General features: G+C 35.0%; 1 protein-coding gene and 1 pseudogene across 1 annotated transcript; both read right to left on the reverse strand.

The window, feature by feature from the left end:
- Positions 1-6,359: 6,359 nt before the first annotated feature.
- On the reverse strand, positions 6,360-7,304 carry LOC118854275 (olfactory receptor 5D13-like). The gene has a single exon (XM_036764631.1). The coding sequence runs from the start codon at positions 7,302-7,304 to the stop codon at positions 6,360-6,362; it is 945 nt and encodes a 314-aa protein (XP_036620526.1).
- Positions 7,305-17,278: 9,974 nt separating this feature from the next.
- LOC118855055 lies at positions 17,279-23,791 on the reverse strand (annotated as a pseudogene).
- Between the last annotated feature and the right edge of the window lie 781 nt (positions 23,792-24,572).

Below are 24,572 nucleotides of genomic sequence, written 5' to 3' on the forward strand. Positions count from 1 at the left end.
TGAATATCAATATGCACATAGTATCTGTGTGTAATGAATACATAGTATTGAAGGGAAAGCAGAGAAAATGTCTCATCTTTAGAAAGTGGTGGTTCTGATGGGGTGCTTGTGCCCCAGCCCAAAGACCATGTCTCTGGAATCCTCCCAATTTCTCAGTAGGCCCCTGTACTGTGAGGAAATTTTTGCAGAACACATTCTCTTATCAGAACAGAGGGGTGCAAGCCCAAGAATTTTTGTCCCCTACCAAATCCTCAAGGTCCATGCCTCTCACAATTCCCTCAATGTCTAGTATACTCCCTATACTTTCCCATCCATAGCTCCCAAAGACACCTGTACCCCTAGATTACTAACTAGTATCCCTGGCATTCCTTTCCAAGTCCCTTTTCTGTATGATCCCCAGAAACTCTCTTGCAGGTTCCCTAAGGACCCTTCTCCTCTTTTGCTAAAGCATTACAATAAACTTTTTGCTATTTGACTGAGAAAAGGCTTGAGTGTGTGAATTCATTCCATGCAACTCTGCCTTGGCATTTTTGGGGACCCAGCACGCCCAAAGCTCATCATTTTTACTGATCTTTAAGGGAAGCTACAAGAATTAAAGTTGAGAGATGAGGAAGTAGTACATTTAAGAAAAAGGAAAGCAACCAATATTATGGGAGAATATTGCATTTTTATTTGGTAGTTTACCATTGTATTGAATGACATCAATCTCATGGTGTGTCTGAGTGTTTAGTGAGCACTCTCTTCCTTACTGAACATCAATGGTTACTTCTCAGTATCTTATTTTCTAGCAGATCCTCTCCCCACTCCATGACATTCCCCAACTACTAGATATAATTTAGGTAGATCTTAAGAGAGGGCACCAAGGGAAACCAGATATTCAAGAATGTAAATTAATAACATCATTGTATTTTGCCTGTTATTTTAAGGAGATAAGCTTTATGGTGATGGGATGGAGGCCAATCCATTCTACAAAGTAAAGAGTAAGGGCATTTAGGCTTATACTTTTTTCACTTTTAACATCCCTGTTTCACTTAAACATGGATTTACAACAGTGCGAAAAAAAGAAACATGACAAAAGTTTAAACACAAGACAGCACATGTATTGGAGCTTTTGAATGTATCTATTGTTCATTTAAGGAAATGGAACCACCAATCCCAGCATAATATTAGGCAACAGATCTTACTGTTGTTGTTTAGTTGTTGCTGTTGCAGTTGTAGTTTTTGTTGATAGTGATGGTGGTAGTGGTGGTGGTGGTGGTGAGGAGGAGGAGGAGATGATGATGAGAATGATAGTAATAATTTAATGAGAATTCATTTTGTCCATTAACATTCTGAGTGTTTCCTTCACATTGTTGTTCCTTAGGCTGTATATTAGTGTATTCAACCTGGTTATGACCACTGTATAGAAAACAGAGCCCACTTTGATGGTGAACCAGGAGCTTTTACTATTGGGTGTACAGTAGAGGAAAAGGACTATTCTGTAGAAGATTACAACAGCTATCAGGTGAGAGGCAGAAAAGGAAAAAGTCATATGCCTTGCCTTAACTGAATGAATCTTCATGACAGTTATAAAATGAAATAAAAGAAGCGAATGTGACCATGACTGTGCTCAACACATTGAATTTGTTCCTGTAAAAAGTATCAGCTGACTAAAATGCTCATCAGAGTAGGACACAGAGAGTATGCCAGAATACTCATAGACAAAATTTTTAATGATATTAGTCCCACAAAAAGATAATACAAGGATAGAGTAGGTGAAGAGCAGAGAGAAGAATATGCCCCAAAAGTACCCTCCAGCCATCAGCAGGGTACATGTTTCTTGAACATGATAACGATGTATAGAAGGGAATTACAGATGGCCACACAAAGTGGTCATATTCTTTCACTGCCAATATAAATGTGTCAGTCAAACAAAGCACATTTAGCAGTAAAGAAGAATTGTGTGATGCAAGTAGTGACAGACATTGTCCTGTCTCCTAAAACTAAGTTTTCCAACAGCTTTGGTGTAACAGCAGTGGAATATCAGAAATCCACAAACGACAATTGCTTAAGGAAAATATATATATATATATATATATATATATATATATATATATATATATATATATATATATATATATATATATATTGGATTGTGTAATTTGGGGTTCACAATAATTATTGCAATCGTTCTAAGATTTCCCATCACAGTGATCATATAGATGACCAAGAAAACCAGAAAGAAAAAAAAACCGAAATTCTGGGTAGTCAGAGAATCCCAAGAGAATTAAGATGACTTCAGAACTCTTGATTTCTATCACAGTTGATCCTGGCTAAAGCAGAAAAAAAATAGAACTTTAAAAGTAAATCCTGAAAAATAGAATAGTACAGTGAGAAGGACATTGGTAATGAGACAAAGGTAGGCTGAAATAAATAAAAATTAAAGGCTATTTAAAGGAATTGAACATTCCCTCAATGAAAGGCAATGCTTCTTAGTGGATAAAAGGTCAGCCTTGAAGTCAGAAAGAGTATCCTGTCTCTAACACATACTATCTCGTGACCCTGGATTAAGCACTGAACCTCTTGGTGTCCTAGAAAACTCAGACACCAATATACTTCAAAAGAATTGATTGCTCCATGAAAGCCATTTATAGCAAAGAAGTTAGAGATCTAGACAAAATAATATTAATAATAATAATTTATGTGTGAAGTGAATATTCATGTAAAATGCAATTCAAACAAAGTTTTGTGAGAAATTGTTAAGGAATAGATGATGAAAACAGCAAATAAGAGGGACTCATTCTGGAGAAGAGAGGATAAGAGATGAGCGGAGGGGAGAGGAGATGAGGGAAGGGGAGAGGAGAGGAGAGTTTTCCAAAATCCTGCATGTTGACACTTATGCTTCCATTGTTCTTTCACCTCCAAATTTTTATACATTTCCATCTTTGTCATTCAGAATTTAAATTGTTGTCCATCTACAACTATTTAAGTTCTTACAATGTGCTGAACCCATGTTCAGTACTGAGGATGCAAATAAAGGCAAAAATGCAGTCAGTTCTCTGAAGGAACTTACATTTACCTGGAAGACAGAATGAAAATAATTATGTACATATCAAGTATGTAAGTGTGAATACACACACATATACATATATGTATATTCACAGACTCATAAAGATATGCATACAAACAACATATGTGTGTATATATGGATATAAGTGTATATATACACATATATATGTATGTGTGTATGTGTGTGTGTGTGTATATATATATATATGTGTGTGTGTGTGTGTGTGTGTGTGTGTGTGATTTTTGTCGTTGTTGAGTGATTTCAGTAATGTACAATACTTTCCTACCACATTTGGCATCCTCTTGGCAAAGGTGCTGGAGTGTTTTGCTATTTTTTTCTCCAGTCATTTTGTGAATGAGGAAACTGATGTAGAGTTAAACGACTTGCTTAGGGTCACACAGCTAGTAACTGTTTTCAGTCATATTTGAACTCAGAAAGATGAGTCTTCCTGACTCCAGGGCCATCACTCTATCCGCTGTGCCACCTTGCTGCCTCGTATGTACACACACACACACACACACACAGAGTGAAGTATGTATTATAAATGAAAGGTAATCTCAGAGGGCACTAGTGATGAGGGAGCATGAAAGAATTTAGTTAAAGATAGGTAGAGAGAGAGGGAGAGAGAGAGATAGTCATGTGGCGAAGGCTTTCTTCTCCCACTGGCAGACTGCATCTTTATGATGATGACAAAAATTAAATACGGGATATAAGGATGGTTATGAGGGTGCTCAGGACATTAAAATTAGAAAGGATGAAAAGTGTCATTTCACTTAAGTGACTGTTTGAACAGGAGGCAGAGGGGATGACAGAGAAAATTATTAATGATGTTAGTCCCACAAAAAGACAACCTAATGAGAGACTAGGTAAATACGAGGGAAGAAGTTATTCCCCATACGTATGCCCCAGTCACTAGCAGCATACATTGTTTCTGGGACACAATAACCATGCACAAAGGGGGATCAAAAATTGTCAGAAAGAATAGTCATAGGCCATTTCTGCCAAAAGAAAGCTTCGGTCAGCATGTTGGTAGCAGTAAAAAAAGAAGTACTGTGTGATGCAGCTTCCAAAAGAAATCTTTCTGACTTCAACTACTAGGTTTTCTAAGAGCTTGGGTGTAACTCCAATGGAGTAACAGAAATCCACAAAAGACAAGTGACTGAGGGAAAAAGTGCATGGGGTGTGGAGTTTGTGGTTGATCCTGATGATTTCAGTGGCTACATACTATAGTCCTAGCCTTAAAAAAAATCTCTGTCTAGAAGAGATAGATAATTGGTCACCTAGCCTTTTGGTTGAAGACCTTCAAGAAGGTGAACCAATGAGGTTTCAGGAAAACCCATTTGTCATGGATAGCTCTAATTAAGATGAAACTCAAATATACATTAATTCTAAATTTTCTTATTTGTAATTTCTGCCCATTGCTTTTTGTCTTCCTTTGTGGAGCCAATAACTCCTCCATAATTGCCATAGTATTTTTCTCAAGCATAATCCTACCACGGGATATTTTACTCCAGAATTCTAGTGATTCTTTATTATCTTCAGGATGAAAAAGAAACAGCAGTATTTGAAATCTGACAACCTTCGTAGTACACCTTAATCCTACTTTTTGGACTTACTGTGCATTATTCCCCATTATGAACTTTGTGGCCTAGAAAATTGGCCTTGTTGCTATTTCCCACATATATCCCTTCATTGCTTATCTCAGAGCCTGGGCATAAGTTGTCCTGCAATCTAGAGTTCAACGATGCACTCTCTTTTCTACTTCACATCTTAAGAGTTCTAGTTTCCTTATAAGGTCAGCTCAAATGACACCTTCCCTCCACAAAATCACCTCTCACAAATCTAGAAGTTACATTATACATGTGCTTACTTGTTGACTCCAAAATATCTCCAATGTTGATTCCAAAAGCAAAGGTAACATTTGTGAAGACATGGAATGCCTTTTTTATGAGTTTTAGTACAACCAATATGTAACCAAGAACCTACTACTTAGTAGGCAAATCATAATTTTAGTTGATTGACTTGTTAGCCCTTCAGATGCACTAAGGTAGTTATCACTAGTTATCCTGACATTTTTTCTTGCCACTGGATTTTGGTGACTCTGGAGGAGAAACTCAGGTTGATGAATTTGCAGTTCTACCATGGAGAGGATTGCATAAAATAATGAAAATTAAAATGAGCAGAACCAAGAAAACATTGTATTCAGTAATAACAATATAACAATATTTACAATATAAAAACATTTAGTGATTAAGTAATGTTGATTATTATAAATGACAAAATTAATTGCAAACAACATATGAAAGAAGGTACTATCTATAATCAGAGGAAGAAATAACTAGAAGTATGTATAGAATGATTCTTCATATACACATACATTATATGTGTGTGTATATATGTGTGTATATGTCTGTATACATATTCATGTCTATTGGTAGCTATCTCTAGGACAGGGGTTCAGAGGGAAAAGAAGGAAAAAAAGAAATTTATGTGGTAATTGAATATATGTTTAAAAGGAATAACAAGTTGCATATAATAGATTTCTAGTTTCATGTGCAATTGTGTTTTTGTTATACTATGTTATGGAAATGCTTGTTTTATTCCATTAATTAAAAATAAAAAAATAAATTGGAACCAAATTCTATGACAGATTTATTCATGTTGAAAGAGGGGAGAGCCAGGAATCTTTGTCTTCAAACTAAAAATGAATCAATAAACCAAAACTTATTAAGCCTTCACTACATTACAAGAACTGTATTAAGCACTTTGTAGGACAAAAATTGGCTTTATAAAAATTCCATTATCCCATTGAGTTACTCCAGGTGTGGGTGACTGTTATTCTCTTCCAGCAGTGAATATGGTCACTCATCAAGGTGTTTGTTTCTGTCAGGCCTCCAAAAGCCACCTGCTCATCCCATTAGCTCACACCTTAAATTATTGTTCCATTCTTTTCTATGAAGTAATGGAAATGTGAAGATTAAAAAAGAAAAAAGAAAACATACATTCACTCTTGTAGAATCAATAGGTTTATTTTTACAATAAAGTGTCAAGGAGCTTTAATAAAAGGTTCTGACATTGATGCTATATCATGGAGTACATAGCAACAATTTTATGGCAGTGATTTTTCTCATTTCCAATATTCTAGTTTCTTTTGTTTAAGAATTATCTGACTACCTTTTAGATGGTTGTAAAAACTGAAGGCATGACCATCAGAGAAGGAACTAACTAAATAGGACTCAGAGAATTAGGTATAAATCACCATTCCATCATAGGAGTTTAGCCAGTAGTCATAGAATGCATATAAATGAACTTAATGAGAAATAATTTTGTGATCCATTATTTTCCTGAAGGTTTCCTTCACATCATTGTTCCTTAGACTGTATATTAAGGGATTTAGCATAGGAATCACTACAATATAAAAAACAGATCCTACTTTGACTACAAGCCATGAGTTTTTGGAATTGGGAATAGAATAGAGGAAAACGATGGTCCCATAGAAGATGGTAACAGCTGTTAAGTGAGAGGCACAAGTGGAGAAAGCTTTATATCTCCCACTGGCTGAATGCATTTTGAAGATGGTGACAAAAATAAAAAGATAGGATATAAGGATACTGATGAAGGTGCAAAATGCAATGAGATTTGCAAAGATAAAAACCATTATCTCACTGAAGTGTGTATCAGAGCAGGAAGCAGACAGGAAGACAGAATATTCACATACAAAGTTATTAATAATTTTGGTTTCACAAAACGACAATACAAGAAGTGAGTAGGTGAGTACAACAGAAGAAGTTATGCCCCATGAATAAGCCACAGTCACTAGCAGGGCACAGCGTTTTGGGGACATGAAAACTGTATATAGCAAAGGATAACCTATAGCAACAAAGCGGTCATAGCCCATCGCTGCCAACATGATCATCTCTGTTATCACACAGGTGATGCCAATGGAAAACTGTGTGATGCAGCCTTTGATAGAGATACTTCTGTCTTCTACAACTAGGTTTTCTAATAGTTTTGGTGTGGCTATAGTGGAGTAACAGAAATCCACGAAGGACAAGTGCTTGAGGAAAAAGTACATGGGGGTGTGCAGTTTGGTATTGATCCTGATGATCACAATCATGCCCACATTCCCCACCACAGTGACTGCATAGATGGTGAAGAACAGTAGAAAGAGGGGCACCTGGAGCTCTGGGTATTCAGAGAATCCTAAGAGGATGAACATGACATCACTACTCTGATTCCTGTCAGGGATCACCATGATTCCTGTTGGAGAGTTTTAGAGATAGATCATGAGAAGCAAAACATAAATGAAATTGAGGAACAGAAGATTGTGGCAAAGTATGAATTAGAGATTATTATTGTTATATTTACTATGGAGTTAACTTATTTTGTCAAATCCTATAGACTTAGATTAAGAGAAAATCATGCAGCATTGAAGAAGCCAAAGAAAGACTGAGATAGAGAATGTTCTGAAAATAAGAATGGTTATAGATTCACACAATCTCAATCTGTGCTTTAGCAAATGTCTATTCTAGAAAATACAGTTCATTTAGAATCCTTAAGTGAAGGAGAACCTATTAACTCCTAAGGCAGCCTGTCGCTCAAATATAATATAAGGACAAATGTGGCTCATCTCTCCTACAGTTTTTGTATTCATTGTGTCATCTTGGATATGCCATTGCTATCCTTTCAATGTAGTACAGTTCAGTTCCCTGGAACCCAGTAGCATAAGTCTCAGCCATCTTTCACCCAGCAATTATATGTGTGTGAGCATGTGCGTTTGTGTGTATATATGTACACACATACATACAAATATTAACATATATTCATGTACACATGTGTAGATATGTATGTGTATATATGTGTATATACTATATGTATACACACATACACATATACATATACACATATGTGCATATCTATATTTACATCTATATATAGGTAGATGTATATATATAGATATAAATATAAACAATTTATGGTAATATGCCCATTAACATAAAAATTCACGTTTAACATTAATATTGTATAGAAACAGCCAAATAACACCATGCTAACTGTGGACTCAGGAAAACCTTAATTCAAATCTAGATTCAGATATTTTCTAGCTTTGTGACCCTAAAAAATTATTTAGCCTGTTTGCCTATTTAAAAATATCACTTTATTTCACCATAACTGAAAAGACACTATTAATAATTCCATTTGGATTAATTTTCCTTCTTTTTACCCCATAGAATATTTAAATGAGAGTGGTTCTCATTTGGGAAAGCCCAAATTGGGCTGCCAAATCTCACTGGGATAATGGGACACTAAGTAAGTAGATTCTTATAAGCAGAAATTTGGAAGGTGAGGGTAACAGCTGGAATATTTCTGTGTGCGGGAATCCATTGATATATTGTTAGTGAAACGACCCAAGAAGTTGAGTGGCGAGAGGGTCTCCTAATCCTCTGAATGCATGATAAAGCACCAAGAGTGCTTTGAGGGAAGAAAATCCTATGTAAATTTTTCATTTTCATCAAAAATTATTTGTTTCCTCGTCTTCAACCTAATATCTCCAAACCATCTTTCCCCTCTTATGTTTTTTTAAGTCTGTTAAATGGAAAATTCTATGTTTAGGCCTTCATCCTGATTAAAGAGCAAAACTCAGGGAAAATTATTCAAAGAAGTTATTTTTAAAATGCCACGGTAGAAACACATTGGTGGGCTGATCATTGAAATCATCACAGTATTCGAAGTGGAAAAAGCTTTTGTTGATGTTTTTGTAAGAAAAGACAATCCTAATAGGTTTTTCCAAAGAGAGATGGGGCCTTGTCCTCTCCCCTCCTTCTAAGTATTGTGATTTGTTCACAATTCAAATGAGGCAACAGGTTAGTGATCATGCTTGATAGCTGCTATCAGGTACTCCATGTAGCCATTATGAGGAGATGGAATTAGTTGCTAAGGAGATATAATTAAAGCACATGTGGATTCCAGCAGGATCTCCTCCCCTGAGTATTTTACAAAAGCTGGCTGCTCAAAAACAAAGTCCATCAAGGTTAAAATATAGGATCACTTCAGCATGATTTTGCATTAATGACTGATTTTACAGAGGTCCTTTGTCCCTGTTTTCAGTCATTTGTACCCAATCACCTCTCTATATACAATGTCTTCTGAACTGTGGACAGAATACTGTAGTCCTGAGTTCTAATGCTATCTCTGTAACAATATGTGAAACCTAGATTTATTTCATAATTTCTCTGTGCCACAGCTTCTTCATTAGTGAAATATGGGGGGGTGGGGAAAGTCCCTTGTCCTGATTTTCTCAGCTCAAATAAAGAGTGCATCAATAGATTTCTAAAAGTATTAATTGTAAAGTTTTAGACTTATTTTTATCCATTATATATTTAATTTTTATGTCTCAGCTTTTCCAACTTCTTTAATCTGAGCCTGTTTCTACATTCATAAAAAAATTTAGGACATTGGAGCTGATAATCTTGAATTACCATCTAGTTTTAATATTCTTTGTTCTATGGTCCCCTTTAAATCTAAGATGGATAGATAGATAGATAGATAGATAGATAGATAGATAGATAGATAGATAGACAGATAGACAAATGGAGATATTGCAAGCTGGTAAGAGATTCATAATCAAAAGGCTATGGAAATGAATCAATAAAAATGCTTTGATTTTATTGCTTTGAGATTTTTGAGAATCAATGTAGAGCTAGGAAAAAACATTTAGGAATAGGCTGTTAGGGCACACTTTTACATGTGAGACTTAGGCAGTTGATCTCTTAGAATTTAATTATATTAGAAGAATTATTAAAATCAAAATGGAAAATAGTTAGGAATGCCATCTCCTATACTAGGAAGCTATAAACTCAAAGAAAAAAAGTGTGTCTAAGTTTCCATAGTAAATAGTGATTTATTTTTGCTTCATTAATTTTACATTTAAACATTGTCCTTTAGACTCAACAAGATGAGAAAGATTTTTAAAAATTCTCAGTTATTAACTATATACTTTAATCAATAGTTATATAAATACAATAATTGCAGGCATGCATAAACAATATTCTACTTTTCATAGAGCTTTGTAGATCTGGTAATGTACATGATAGTGATTCAAATTAGAAATCTACAAGAGCCACTCAAGGCAGGTTTTTTTTTTTCATATGAAGGAGTTTGAAGCCATGGTGCTATATGAATGTTTATCTTCTCTTTTCTGAATTTTGAACCCTTGAGAGAATCACAGATTTCAGAAATGAAAAAGATCAAAGAGATCACTTGGATCTCAAAGAAACATTCTTCGTGTCAGAGAAGTTAATATTGGAATAGTGATATATTACATGCTTACCTTTCACAACTGGAGGAAAACAAATTAATCACATTTCTTTTGTCAAAATTAGTGAAACAACAAATCAAAGTGAATAGATATATGTATTTATAATATTAACCACTGCACCATAATCTAATCCTGGTAATAATGTCAGCTTCTGTCTACAATGCTGATTCTTTTCAAATCCCCTAGGACTTGTTAGGTACAAATGTTTCCTCTTCAGTTCTGGTCTGTAAAAACAGCTTTCCTCCATGTCACTTTTTATTTTCAATGAAAAAACAGTTCATCAGTTTCCAAGAATAAGATCAAGAGTCAAAGATCATTACATTATGTACTAGTCATTTAGAGCCCAGGGATTCACTGGTGATGTTAAACCTCTGGGAATAGAATCAGGAGACTCTGGTTCCCACATGCATGTCTACTGAACACTACCTCTGTGAGTACTGGAAAGTCCTATTGTACATCTAAGATTCTGGATGCTTGAATAATGTGAGGTTAATGATGCTCACACTTCCTGTATCATGAGAGCATTATAAAAAACTTATACAACAGATAAAGGTTTTGGCAATGTGAGATATTATCCAGAGTATAAATGACCATGACATGCAAAAAATTTTTTGGGTAGAAGTTCCAGGTGTCTAAACAAGAAAGAAGGATAACATAGAGTAAAAAGTAATTGATAAGAGCCAAAAATAAGAATAAGTATGTTTTAACAATAATAATATCTATGTATACATGTGTGTATGGATGTGTAGATATATGTGTGTATATGTATCTATGTGTATATATTTGTGTGTGTTGACTGATAATCTCTCAAGCCTCTAGAAATTTTCTAAGATTATAAGATTAAAAAAAGTAGTTCCAAATTACATTGGAATAGAGAATGTATTCATACGGAACATCTTTATATCAATTTTGGACTATATACATGACTCTAAAAAGAACATTTAGTAAACATTTGACTAAAAGTTTTGTTCATTCACTCGCTCATTTGTTGATTGAATAATCTTTTGTTTAGTTATTTCCTTTTTTAACAAAGATAGCTTGTAATATTTTCCTACCATGTTCCATCATGTATTTGTGTGAGCAACCATTTTCATTTTATACATATTTTAAATCAAAATACAAAAATAAACTTGGTATGGAAGCAGATGGAAGATTATGTCAGATGTTAAGTGACATATGTCAAACGTTTTTATATTCGAAATCCAGATATCAAAATTAAGTTTGTATATATAATTACATGAATTTTTTTTTATTAAACACAACTTTTGAATTCAGGGCTGCTCTTGAGGATCTAGAGGGTCACATGTGGCCTCAAGGCTTTAGGTTCCCCACCCTTGCCCTAGGCCAACAGGAAGGGGCAAAAGTCATAGACAAAAAAATACAAGTACAATGTGAAATGGACTTTGATGATATATGATATCACAAAGTGTGCTGCAATTGTTTTGATTACCAAAAAGCAAAGAAAACTTTTATTAGAAATCAAGTGCAGGGATGCTAAGAACTGGATAGTGATGCAAATCAAATATTACATGTGAAAACATCACCTGTTACTATGTGATCCCCTCTTGGGGAAACAGGTATTAAAGGTTATGAAAGGACTCATTTAAATGGTCAAATCTGAGTATTAACACTTAAGTACTTAAGTATTCTAGTGATTTTTTTTTGAGACTTCTTCACGTCTACCCTTTGTATGTACTTAGTGTGAAAAATAATTTTTCTTAGTGGTCAGTATCTTGGAGACTCAGAGTTCCTCCCCAACCCTCCCACTGCCCTTCTCTAAAGTTCTTCAGAAAAACATTACTGATAATGAGATTGCATTGAGTCTTATCCTGGTCAAACCCCAACCCAAGCCTGAATTGGTTTAATCAAAGGTATGAAAGCTCCATTGTGTTCTGTTCAAGCTTGAGAGGAAACACATTCTTCTGCCTAAATAACCCAAGGTTAGGAATAGTCTGGTATGCCTGGGGTGGTCTGATAGAACAAATATTTCTTATATCTGGGAGTAGAATGATGGCAGGTGATATCAGCCCCTGTTGAAAAGCTATATAAACTGGGCACTCCAGCTCCCAAATTCAGCTGCTTCTGAACTGGCCCAGTTCTGGAACTAACTCCCATGCAATGCATGTATGTCACCATGTTGAGAGAAATTAAAACATGAACACAACCTAATTTCATTTGTCTCTTAGAATAAACTCTGTGGAGGTTGACACTAGTTATCTATATTGGTGTCTCCCCCACACCCTGAATTCCACCACTCTTGTGTTCCATTAAGAATATTTTTTGAGTTATTTGCTTAATGTGATTATATGAGAAAGAGATGCTCTTTCTTCCCCCATTAGGCATGAATGAGAACCCAAAAATCTAAGAACCAATTACCAGGTGGCCATACATATTTCAGTTCATGATGAAAATACAGTGTAAAGGCTTAAATAGCCACATATTTGTAATAAACCATCAGAGGTGAGAAGAAGCTTTTAGTGACTTCCACAATACAGAGGCAACAAAAGCTGCATAAAAATAGTTACAAGAAAATTATTCCCTTTAAGCTCCAAACATCTCTCACAAGTATGAGAAGAGTGATTGACACTTAGATATCCAAGAATGAAAAGTTCCCATTGGGGGAAAACACATGATACTATGAGGAGCTAGATTTTATTTAATGAGGACAGTGATGAAAACATTTCCCAACAGAATAATCATGCACGGGACTAAGAAAATCCCAAACAGATCCTCTTGGAGCTTAAAAAGGTCAGAAAATCTCAGAACAATAAACTCTCCTTCATCTGTGTGGTTTGTTGCTAACATTCTTTCTATTTAGTATAGAAATGTTAACTTCAAAATAGTAAATCCTTTCAAATATCTATGAAAGTTTCATGTTCTGTGAAATCTGACATTTGTGTAAGAAAATCAGTAATGTCCTTTGTATACCCAACATTCCATGTTTTAAATTCCCTCCTCTAAAGCAAATATATATATATATATATATATATATATATATATATATATACATATATATATATATATATATATATATATATAAAAGCAAAATCTATAGATTTTTTTGACCATACATATCTATCAGTTTAAAACAAAAATGAATCTCAGATATATGTGTATGTTTGCCAGTGTACAAATACAAGTTATAAAGCAAAGTTATAAACTTTCGAAGACAAGATTAAGGTGAAATAATATTTTATTGTTGAGTAAGGTTATAACATTACCCATACTGAATTTAAAAAAAAAAACTTAATGTTACTTTCCCCATTCTTTCTTCTTAATAGCTTTCTGTCATTCTTTCAAGATCCTATTTAAATTTCTCCATCTTCTATGAAGGCTTCTCTGACCAAACCAGCATGTTTTTAATCTACATATGACATGTACCACATATTAACTCATAATCTTAGATTTTTTTCTTTTTAAAAATAAGGTCTTACTAACATTTTCTGTTTCTTACCTCCCTGTAATTAAGTATCCAACAACCCTCCAAGATGGTTATCCTATTTGACCAATAATATTTTTAAAGAGGAAAATATCAGCAAAACTGATTGATACACTGGAAATGTCCAAAAACTTGCAATGTGTACCAGATTTGGACTTCCTACCACCATATGTTGGTGATGTCTTTTTATATCTCTTCATTTCAGTTCTGCTTGATTTATATTGTTGTAGTCACTGTGCACAGTATTTTCTTGGTTCAGCTTACTTCATTGTCTTTCAGTTCTTACAGATCTTTCCGTGCTTTTCTGTATTTATACATCATTTCTTATAGCAGAGTAGAAATTCATTGCATTCATGTACCACAATTTGTTCAGCCATTCCTCAATCAATGGACATCTGTATTATTTTCAATTTTTAATTGTCAAAAAGTGCTCCTTTGAATGTTTTTGAGGATATGTGGACTTCTTTATTATCAATTGTGTCCTTGAAGTACAAGCTCTATAATGGAGCTTCTATTTCAAAGCATATGGATACTTTTGTTGCTTTGTTTACAAAATTCTTGAATGGTTTTGAAGGTTGTTGTACAGTTTCACATTTTCACGAAAAATGTATTACTGTGCCTATCCTTCCACAATACCTTCAACATTGATTGTTGAGATTTTTTGTAACATGTCAATTTGTAGTTTTCCAGTTTGTAATGTGTAAGATGAAGCCTCAGTTTAATTTTGATTTGCATTTCTCTTATTAATAATTTCGGTCATTCTGTTATGTGGTTATGAATACACTGACATTTTTATTTTAAGAACTGGTTGTTCTGATTTCATTTTAACCAGCATATGCCTATCATTCCAATGAAGTAATAATAATAAAATTGACATAGAAATAAGAAAAAATAGTAAATAAAATCATAAAATTTGCATGTTCTTTGAAGACTTGGTCCTCATATATCTTATGTTCTGCCTTCTTTTGTGCCCTACACCTGGTGGACATTCAATGTTTTTTATAATATTTAATAAATGAGGAAGGTTGGATTTCATAGATGATTTTAGGGTCAGGCAGCACACCTCCTACTACAAAATAATTCTCCCACTGACCAATTCATGAGTCTCCATCATTAAAGTTTTATTCTTTCACTTAATTATTTTTTTTCCTTTTAATTCCCTTTGGGAGTGGTAAAACAATAAACACTTCTTCACTAGTAACTTTGATGTGAATCTGTTGTTAACTCCTCTATATAATGGCAAATATTGAAAAGTTTCATACTGAGAAAATGGAAAATTATATGGATTGCATTACTTTATTTTTTGTTACTACCCTTTAAAAAAGCGAGATCATTAACCAAAGAAAATTGACTCTGGAACTCTAGAATGACATTAGAGAGTCAGGAAGTAACAGCAGTCTACTTGGTTCTTATAAAATGGAAGAGTCACCAAGAGAAGTGAAAAATGAATGCAAGGGAAAGATAAATAAATGAACGAAATGAAATAACACTGTTTAATTTTCCATTTAACAAAAGACTATACCTGGCAAAAAGAAATGCTTCCAAAAAATGCTTCCACTCTAGACAGTAAAATTTTTAGAAAATCTAATCTATGCCACCCTCTATACTGATTTTCTGTTTTTTCTCTCTGATTCTTAATTTAAACATGAGAAAAAGACAGAGGCAGAGATAGAAACAGGGACAGAATCAGAGAGGGGGGTGGCAGAGAGGGGAGGAGAGGGGGAAGGAGGGAAGGAGGAGAGAGACAGAGAGAGAGAGACATAAATAGAGACAGAGAGGGAGGGAGAGAGACAGACAGAGACAGACAAAGAGAGAGACAGAAACAGACAGAAGGAGAGAGGATGAGATCAAGAAGAAAAATGTTTCGATGACCTTATTTTGGCATCACTATTGATAATTCCCTTTACCTCACTCCTAATTTCTCTCTGTCTTTAATCACATTGCTCTACCTCCAAATCTATCTACCTACCTAGAAAGGAGGAAATTTAGTATTTTCTCTTAGAAAGAATATTGGACTAGATCTGTATCCTTCCTACTTTTTTCCCACAATTATCTGTATGATTTGGATCAATATATACAATTTTCTGTGTTTGTCTATTGGTGAAATAGAAATGATATATTGACTATTTGAGGATGATGCCAAGTTCAATAGAGATAATATTTGTCACAATATACTTTGCAAAATACGGAGTGACAGATAAATATTGTTATATGATTTTTTCCTATTATCTAATACACATATTACATATAATGGTTGCTTCATTTTATTTATCCCTATTCTGTTATCTATATTAATATATTAGAGACATTATAGGGAGGAAGTAATGAAGGTTTATATAAAGTCCACCATTGTTTCAACAATCCAGCTAGCAGCTGCTGTGGGGAGTGTAAAATCAACAACAACCAGCTCACAGAATGCTGAGAAAGCCCAGATTCTTTTGATCTGCTTTACTAATGAAAGCAACATCAAGGGGCTAACAAGCTTACTTTAATTCAGCATACAAATACCATTCACTTAGGTCAGGGGAAAAAGTCAGCACCCTGAACTTTAGAGCAAATGCAAACAAATTACAAACATCAACAGACAGACCAAACTCAATTCATAGTTGCCAACACCAAAGTTCAGTCACATGTGCCACCGCTGCTTGTGGGTCAGAGCTCCAAAAAAGAGAAAGACAACCCCCGGTTTTATATCTTTTTCAGGGTGAAGGGTGAGTCACACATGCCACTCACCCATGTGACCTAAAATCATCACAAAGAGGTGACTTAAACCTACGTGGTCTAAAAGCCTCTGATGTCCCAAACACGCCACTCAAACTCATGTGAACTAGGCCCTCCCCAGAGGCAAGGAAGTCACCAAGGACTCCCAATCTAATCAAGGAAAGGAAGGCCAAACTCTTCAAGGGCACTTGGTTGAACTGAGTGATAAAAGCCCATTTTGATTGCCAACACAACTATATATTATGGATGATGCTAAAAGCTGTCCAATATTATTTTATTTGATCCTTACAAGAACCTGGGAGGCAGATATTGTCATTTTCCTCATTTTACAGATGAGGCAAATAGAGGTAAAGTGACTTGCCCAGGGTCACAAAGTAATAAATGTCTAAGGTGGGATGTAAAGTCAAATCTTTTTGACTCCAGGAATCAGAACTCTCTTCACTGTTCACCTAATTGCATGTGTGTGGTGTGTGTGAGTATAATAGAGATTTCTAGCTCTAAAATTCACAAATGTAGGTTTGCATGTATGTATATGCATATATGTTTATATATCCATAAATATATCCATATATTTTTCAAACACTTTAAAAATTACTGCTCTTTCTAAATGTTGATACCATTATGACAATTATTATTAATAATTTTCAGTGGCATTCTTACATTTTCCCAGGTAGATGGAACTCTTGACAGAGAGGAGATTCTTCTAGGAAGTGTGGCTTAAAAGGACGGAACTCATGGTGGTCAAGTTTTGCTATTTGCTGGATGCCCCAAGCCACTTAGGTAGCAATTTCTTTATTGCCACAATAACATCTTTCTCCCTCAGACTATATATTAGGGGATTAAACAGTGGTGTCACAGTGGTATAGAAAAGAGAGAGCACTTTATCTGTTCCTCCTGATGCTTTGGACTTGGGAAGCAAATATGTAATGATAGCAGACCCAAAGAATAAGCCCACAACAATGAAGTGAGAGGAACATGTAGAGAAGGCTTTGGATCTACCTGTGGGTGAGGGGAGCTTAAGGATGGTGGTGATTATTTTAATGGAGGATGCAAGTATCAATAGCCAAGGAAACATACCAAACAGCACAGCATTAACGGAGACTGGAAATTCATTAAATGAGTTGTCCACACATGCTAGTTTCATTAAGGGAGGAGCGTCACAGAAAATGTGATTGAGCTTGCTAGAACCACAGAAGAGACAAGAGAAAAATCTCATATGTCAACCCTGCTTTGACTGGAATTGCACTGACCCAGAAGCCAATCACCAACTAGACACACATTTTGTAGTTCATGATTAAAGGGTAGTATAGTGGCCTACAGAGAGCCACATAATGGTCATAAGCCAACACTGCCAGGAGGAAGGCCTCAGTACCCCCAAGAATAAGAAAGAAGCCAAGTTGTATGGCACACAATGAAAGACAAATGTTTCTCCTTTGTGTCCAAAGGTCTGTCAGCATTCTGGGGAGAGTCACTGAGGTATAACAAATTTCCAAAAAGGAAAAATTTCCAAGGAAAAAATACATGGGGGTCTGGAGAGCAGGGTCAGACTTGGTTATCACAATGATGAGTCCATTTCGTGTCAGGATACTTACATAGATGATAATAAAAATCTCAAATAAGAGTCCTTGGAGATTTGGAACATCAGACAATAGAAGGAGAACTAATTCCTTTTTTGCCGGCGAGATTTTCTCCTGCCATTTTTCTGTAGCTTTCAAATTAAGAAATAGTGAAGTGATGATGTGCCAAAGAGGTCCTTACTCTGGGCCTTAATTTGTCCTCTGTAATTAATGAGTTTAGATTAAATGATAGTTTCTTTTCAGCTCTTTAATATTTTCTTTTAAATATTTAAGAACCCTTTAGTTAAACAACTCAAAAATATTAAGTTCTCACTATTCAATTTAACCTTTACAATAAGCACAATAATGATGATAATGAGCATAATAATAAAACACAAAACCAGTAATTATATTTACCTGTGCAAGAGACCAGAGAAAATTAAATTTCTCTGTTATAGTGGCAGAGTAACCTTTTCTCGTTTTGTTAATCTGAGTTCTATCTAAGATAAAAAGATGGGATTTACACAAGAGCATCAAGAACAATAGAAATCACAACAAATTTAAATGTTAGCATAGCAAATTGTCCCTGGAATCTTTACGTTCTAATTCCATTAAATTAAATTAAAACAAGAATATCATTGTGAACTTCATCACTTTCACCTTCCTCATTGTCATCATTCTCATAATTATCAATATCATCATCATCTCTGACGCTACCAGAGTTAAAGTGCCTTCATCTATTCTTTTTTCGCCATAGACAAGAGTAATTTCATTATTTAAAGATCATACTTATAAACTAGAAGCCTTATGTTATTCATTCCTAATTACTCTTAAGATTATATATTCTTCATCAGGGTATACACTTCATATATTAGTTATTTTTCTTTTTTATCTTTTTTTTTTAATTCAACATTGATTTCCACAAGATTTTGAGTTATAAATTTTCTTCCCATTTCTACTCTCACCCCATCCCAAGATGGCACATATCCTGATTGCCTCATTTCACAGTTAGCCCACCCCTCTTTAGCCCCACTCCCCCCTGTACCCTTTCCCCTTACTTTCTTGTAGGGCAGGATAAATTTCTATACCACATTCCCTATATGTCTTCTTTTCCAGCTGCATGCATTTTTTTTAAGCATCTGCTTTTAAAACTTTGAGTTCCAAATTCTCTCCCCTCTTCACTTCCCACCCACCCTCCCGAGGAAGGCAAACAATTCAACATAGTTCACACATGTATCATTATGTAAGACACTTCCACAATGCTCATGTTGCGAAAGACTAACTATATTTCCTTCCATCCTATCCTGTCCCCCTTTATTCAGTTTTTTTCCCTTGACCTTGTCCCTTTTCAAAGGTGTTTGCTTTTGATTACTTCCTCCCCTATCTGCCCTCCCTTCTATCATCCCCCCTCTTTTATTCCCTTCCCCTTACTTTCCTGTGGAGTAAGATACCCAATTGAGTAGGTCTGTTATTCCCTCCTGAAGTTGGATACAATGAGAGTATGATTCACTCATTCCCCTTCACCTGCCCCCTCTTTCCTTCCAACAGAACTGCTTTTCTTGTGCCACTTTTATGTGAGATAATTTACACCATTCTATCTCTCACTTTCTCCCTCTCTCAGTATATTCCTCTCTTACACCTTAAATTTATTTCATTTTTTTAGATATCATCCCTTCATATTCAACTCATCCTCTGCCCTCTGTCTATATTCTCTTCAACTCCCCTAATACTGAGAAAAGTCTCATGAATTATACACATCATTTTTCCATGTAGGAATGTAAACATAATAGTTCAACTTTAGTAACTCCCTTGTGAATTCTCTTTCTTGTTTACTTTTTCATGTTTCTCTTGATTCTTGTATTTGAAAGTCAAATTTTCTATTCAGCTGTGGCCTTTTCACTGAGAAAGGTTAAAAGTTCTCTATTTTATTGGAAATCCATATTTTGACTTGGAACATTATACTCAGTTTTGCTGGGTAGGTGATTTTTGGTTTTAATCCTTGGTCCTTTAACCTCCAGAATATCATATTCCAAGCCTTTCAATCCCTTAATGTAGAAGTCTCAAGATCTTGTGATATCCTGATTGTGTTTCCAAAATATTCAAATTGTTTCTTTCTGGCTGCTTGCAGGATTTTCTCCTTGACCTGGAAACTCGGAATTTGGTGACAATATTCCTAGGAGTTTTCTTTTTGGGATCTTTTTCAAGAGGCAATCAATCTTTCAATTTCTATTTTACCTTCTGGTTCTAGAATATAAGGGCAGTTTTGCTTGATAATTTCTTGAAGGATAATGTCTAGGCTCTTTTTTTATCATGCATTTCAGGTAGTCCAATAATTTCTAAATGATCTCTCCTGGATCTATTCTCCAGGTCAGTGGTTTTTCCAATGACATATTTCACATTGTATTCCATTTTTTCATTTCTTTCATTCTGTTTTATAATATCTTGGTTTCTCATCAAGTCACTAGCTTCCACTTGCTCCAATCTAATTTTTTAGGTAGTATTTTCTTCAGTGGTCTTTTGGACCTCCTTTTCCATTTGGCTAATTGTGCCTTTCAAGGCATTCTTCTCCTCATTGGCTTTTTGGAGCTCTTTTGCCATTTGGGTTAGTCTTTTCGTTAAGGTGTTGTTTTCTTCAGTATTTTGGGGGGTCTCCTTTGACTTGTTTTTCATGGTTTTTTTGCATCATTCTCATTTCTCTTCCCAATTTTTCCTCTAGTTCTCTTACTTGCTTTTCCAAATCCTTTTTGAGCTCTTCCATGGCCTGAGCCCAATTCATATTTTTCTTGCAGGCTTTTGACGAAGACTCTGACTTTGTTGACTTCTTCCGGCTGTATGTTTTGATCTTCTTTGTCACCAAAAAAGGAATCTAGAGTTTGAGTTTGAGTCTGAGTTCATTTTCACTGCCTGTTCATGTTGCCAGCCAACTACTTGACCCTTGAGCTTTTTGTCAGAATATGACTGCTTGTAGAGTAGAGAGTACTTTCTTCCAAGCACAGCAGTTTTCAGAGCTACTTCTACTCCACCATCAGCCCATTCTCTGTCCCAGAAGCACTCTTCCTCCCCCAAGAACCACCAACCAGGACTGCAGTACAGATCCAAGCAGAACACAACAAGAGTATCTGCCTTTGTGGCCACAAAGCACTCCTTGCACTCCTCCTCTGATCCACAGCTAGATTCCCCCCACCATGTAAGCCAGGGATTTGGGAAGCAGCAGATGCTGGAGTTCTGGAAGCAGCCTCAGGAGCTTCCTGCTGCTGCTACCAGCACCATTGCAGCATCTCCTCCACCCCTAGAGCTGGCAGCCTGACTATTCTGAACTTGATCCTGCAGTTTCCCCCTAACCTGCTCTTTGGCATTTGTGGGTTAAGAAGTCTGTTACCTGCCACAGCTCACTGTTTCATGACCCCAAGGCCTGTTCCAGCTGGCTGATTACAGATCTGGTCTGTCACAGCATGTCCCATGCTGGGCTGCCCTCTGCTCTCAGCACCATGTGATATAACCTTCCCAGTGACCATCCAGGCTGTCCTGGGCTGGGCACCTGTTTCCCTCTACTATTTCCTGGGTTCTGCAAATCTAGAGTTTGTTCAGAGCCATTTTCCATGTGTTTGGGGGGATTTGGGGGAGGTCTTAAGCAACTCCCTGCTTTCTAGCTGCCATCTTGGCTGTGCCCCCTTCCTCCATTCTGTAGAAGACTATCTTGGATCTTCATATTTTATTCAGTTTAAAAAGTTAGCTTATGCAACTCTACAATAGATTGCCAAATATTAAGGGGCACGACAGGCACCTATCTCAGACAATTGCTCTGTATGATTAGCCAAATATGTTAGAACAATATAATGAATAATGAACATGGCCTATAATATAAATGGTACAACTATTCCTATCTTAACAGTTATATTCTTCTGATCAATTATGAAATAAACCATGATTTCAAAGGACCATGTTTGAAGCATATTATCTATCTTCTGACAAACATAAGAGGAACACACAATATAAATTAAGATATATACATATATGTTTATGTATATGTACACATACACACTATATATATAGTATATCCATATGTATATGTATGTGCATATACCTACATGTACATATTTTCAGATAGTGACAGCAAGAAATAGAATAGAAATAAAACATAGGTGTGTGTTATACACACATATATAAATATACAGATATACACATATATACATATACAAACACATATATGTTTGTACTAGTCCTATATGTGTGTACTAGACCACCTACTAGAGTCTAAGCTATTTAAAAGTTATATCTATCTACACATACACATAAGTAAGATGGTATATTCCTTGATTATATATTTATTACAAAGTACTTCCCCCAACAGAACTCAGATAAGAGGAAAATACATTTTAATCTCCTGAAAATAAATTCATTAATAAAAAAATCCTGTGGTGGAGATATCTTCTTACTCTCACATTATGTAGACCAAGATGCCTTATTCACTAGAAAAGCCACATTATTTTTAAAAGTCCTTTGTATATCTGACAGTTCAATGTTTCTAGAATTACAAAGTTCTGGGACATTTAGACTACATTTACTTTTTTGAAAGCAAACCAAGAATTCTAATATGGAAAACAGTACATGAAATATTTTCACTCTATGACACCTGTATCTTCATTACAGGGTATCAGGATCACTGCTAATAAAACAGGAATATTTCTTCCAGACCACTTGGCTGAATCCCTCATGGATTCAATAGAAGAATCTGATGCTCAGAGCGGTAAAAATCCAACAAGTTCTACTGGTCTGCAATTCAGTGTTCTTTCTATTGTACATCAGTAGTTCTCTTTCATTAGAAGGGACCTTTCCATTTCATGATTTTTTTTATGCAGCCCATTTTTAAATGTACAACCAGTTCTTGACACATTGAATAATTTAGTAGATGCTTAATAAATGCTTAGTTTCTGATTGAGAGCATGGAGAGATTTAAAATGCAAACAAATAAACAGGATCAAAAATTTTATTTCCCAAAGTACAACTGATGGTTTCTTTCATTATATTTCAGATTCTGCTATTCTACTTCCATGATGTTTTTGAACCTGATGTCCTCTTATCTGAATTCTGTCACTCCAGTAAGGCCCCATTCAATGTTCCCTGTTTTCTGTGAAGCTTTCTCTGATCAAATAAATTCAGTTGAACTCACCTTCTAAGAATTCCTACAACACTTAATTTGCAGCACAGTCTGATGTTTTGCATGTGATGTCTTACAAAATTCATTGTTTTTTTTTTTTTGGTATGTACATATATGTATCCTAGACCACCTATTAGGTTCTAACCACTTTGAAAGTGCTATCTTTCTCCATCTTGCATATAATTTAATATCAATAATTGATAAATATTTTAATTATAACATGAAATAGTTTTTTATATATAATTTTAGAAGTATTAGGAAGACTTTCTGATCCAAAATAACTTTCACTGTTTAAGGCATGAAATTATGCTTGCATCACTTTATGTTATTGCTTACTAGGTTCATAGGGTCATATAATAGATTTGGAAAAGATCTTTCGGATTAGTAGTAATATCTATTCATTTTACAAATAAGGTTACAAAAGTCCATAGTGGTTAACTCTTACCCAAGTCTCAAAGGTAGCAAGATGAAATACTGAGTTTCAAGACCAGAATTGTGCTTAGATATACTACCCCTTACATGCTTCTTCTCCATTCAACTTATTTTGCATGGTGATATAAGATAAACTTGACTTTTCCTGCATTCTAAACAATAGCTCATAATCTAGACCTCTTTTCTACCTGTATACCCTCAACTTCCTTGTGGAATTGGAAAACAATATTGGCAGTATCTTGGGGTGGAAAGATCACTGGCCTCAATGATCAGTCCTGAATTTTAGTCCTTACTCTGTCAAAAAAAAGTATACTGCATACATTAAATATGCCTCATGATATGCTTCTTAGTTTGCATCTTTGAAATGTGAGCAGTGATATTACTCTCAATGTCCTAATATCAAATGTAATATACAGATGGAAATTATTGGAAAAGTGAAAAGTATAAAATTGCAATTATCACAAAATATCCCTGGTTATCAACCCTCATGCTTAGCCTAAGCTCTGCGTGCTTACATTGCTTATTGCCATTAAGGAAATTTGGACTCACATTCTCCAACCATACAAAAATTCAATGGACTAAATGGTCAGCAAGGTCCATTCTCATTCTTCCTTTCTATATATCAATTTTCTTATATCATAATCTATGTTCTATTATACAATTTCCCTCCAAATTCTAACATTCTTTGTTCTTATTCTAAGACTCATTCTTTTAATTATACTCTAAGTTCTGATAAATGAATTATGAATTAAATTGGTTATTCTAATAATTGGTTATTCTGATAAATGAATTATGAATTAAAAGGTTGAAATACTTTAAAAAGTAGTATGATCAGTGACATTGGAAGACACCACAAGAAATAAAGCAGCTTCCCCAAAAGTGTAATGTTGTAATCATCA

The sequence above is a fragment of the Trichosurus vulpecula genome, chromosome 6 (assembly GCF_011100635.1).
Source record: "Trichosurus vulpecula isolate mTriVul1 chromosome 6, mTriVul1.pri, whole genome shotgun sequence".
Classification (NCBI taxonomy): Eukaryota; Metazoa; Chordata; class Mammalia; order Diprotodontia; family Phalangeridae; genus Trichosurus; species Trichosurus vulpecula.

What these genes read in the sequence shown, in the direction of transcription:
- LOC118854275 (XM_036764631.1), bottom strand. Translation starts at nt 7,304, where the DNA reads ATGGTGATCCCTGACAGGAATCAGAGTAGTGATGTCATGTTCATCCTC.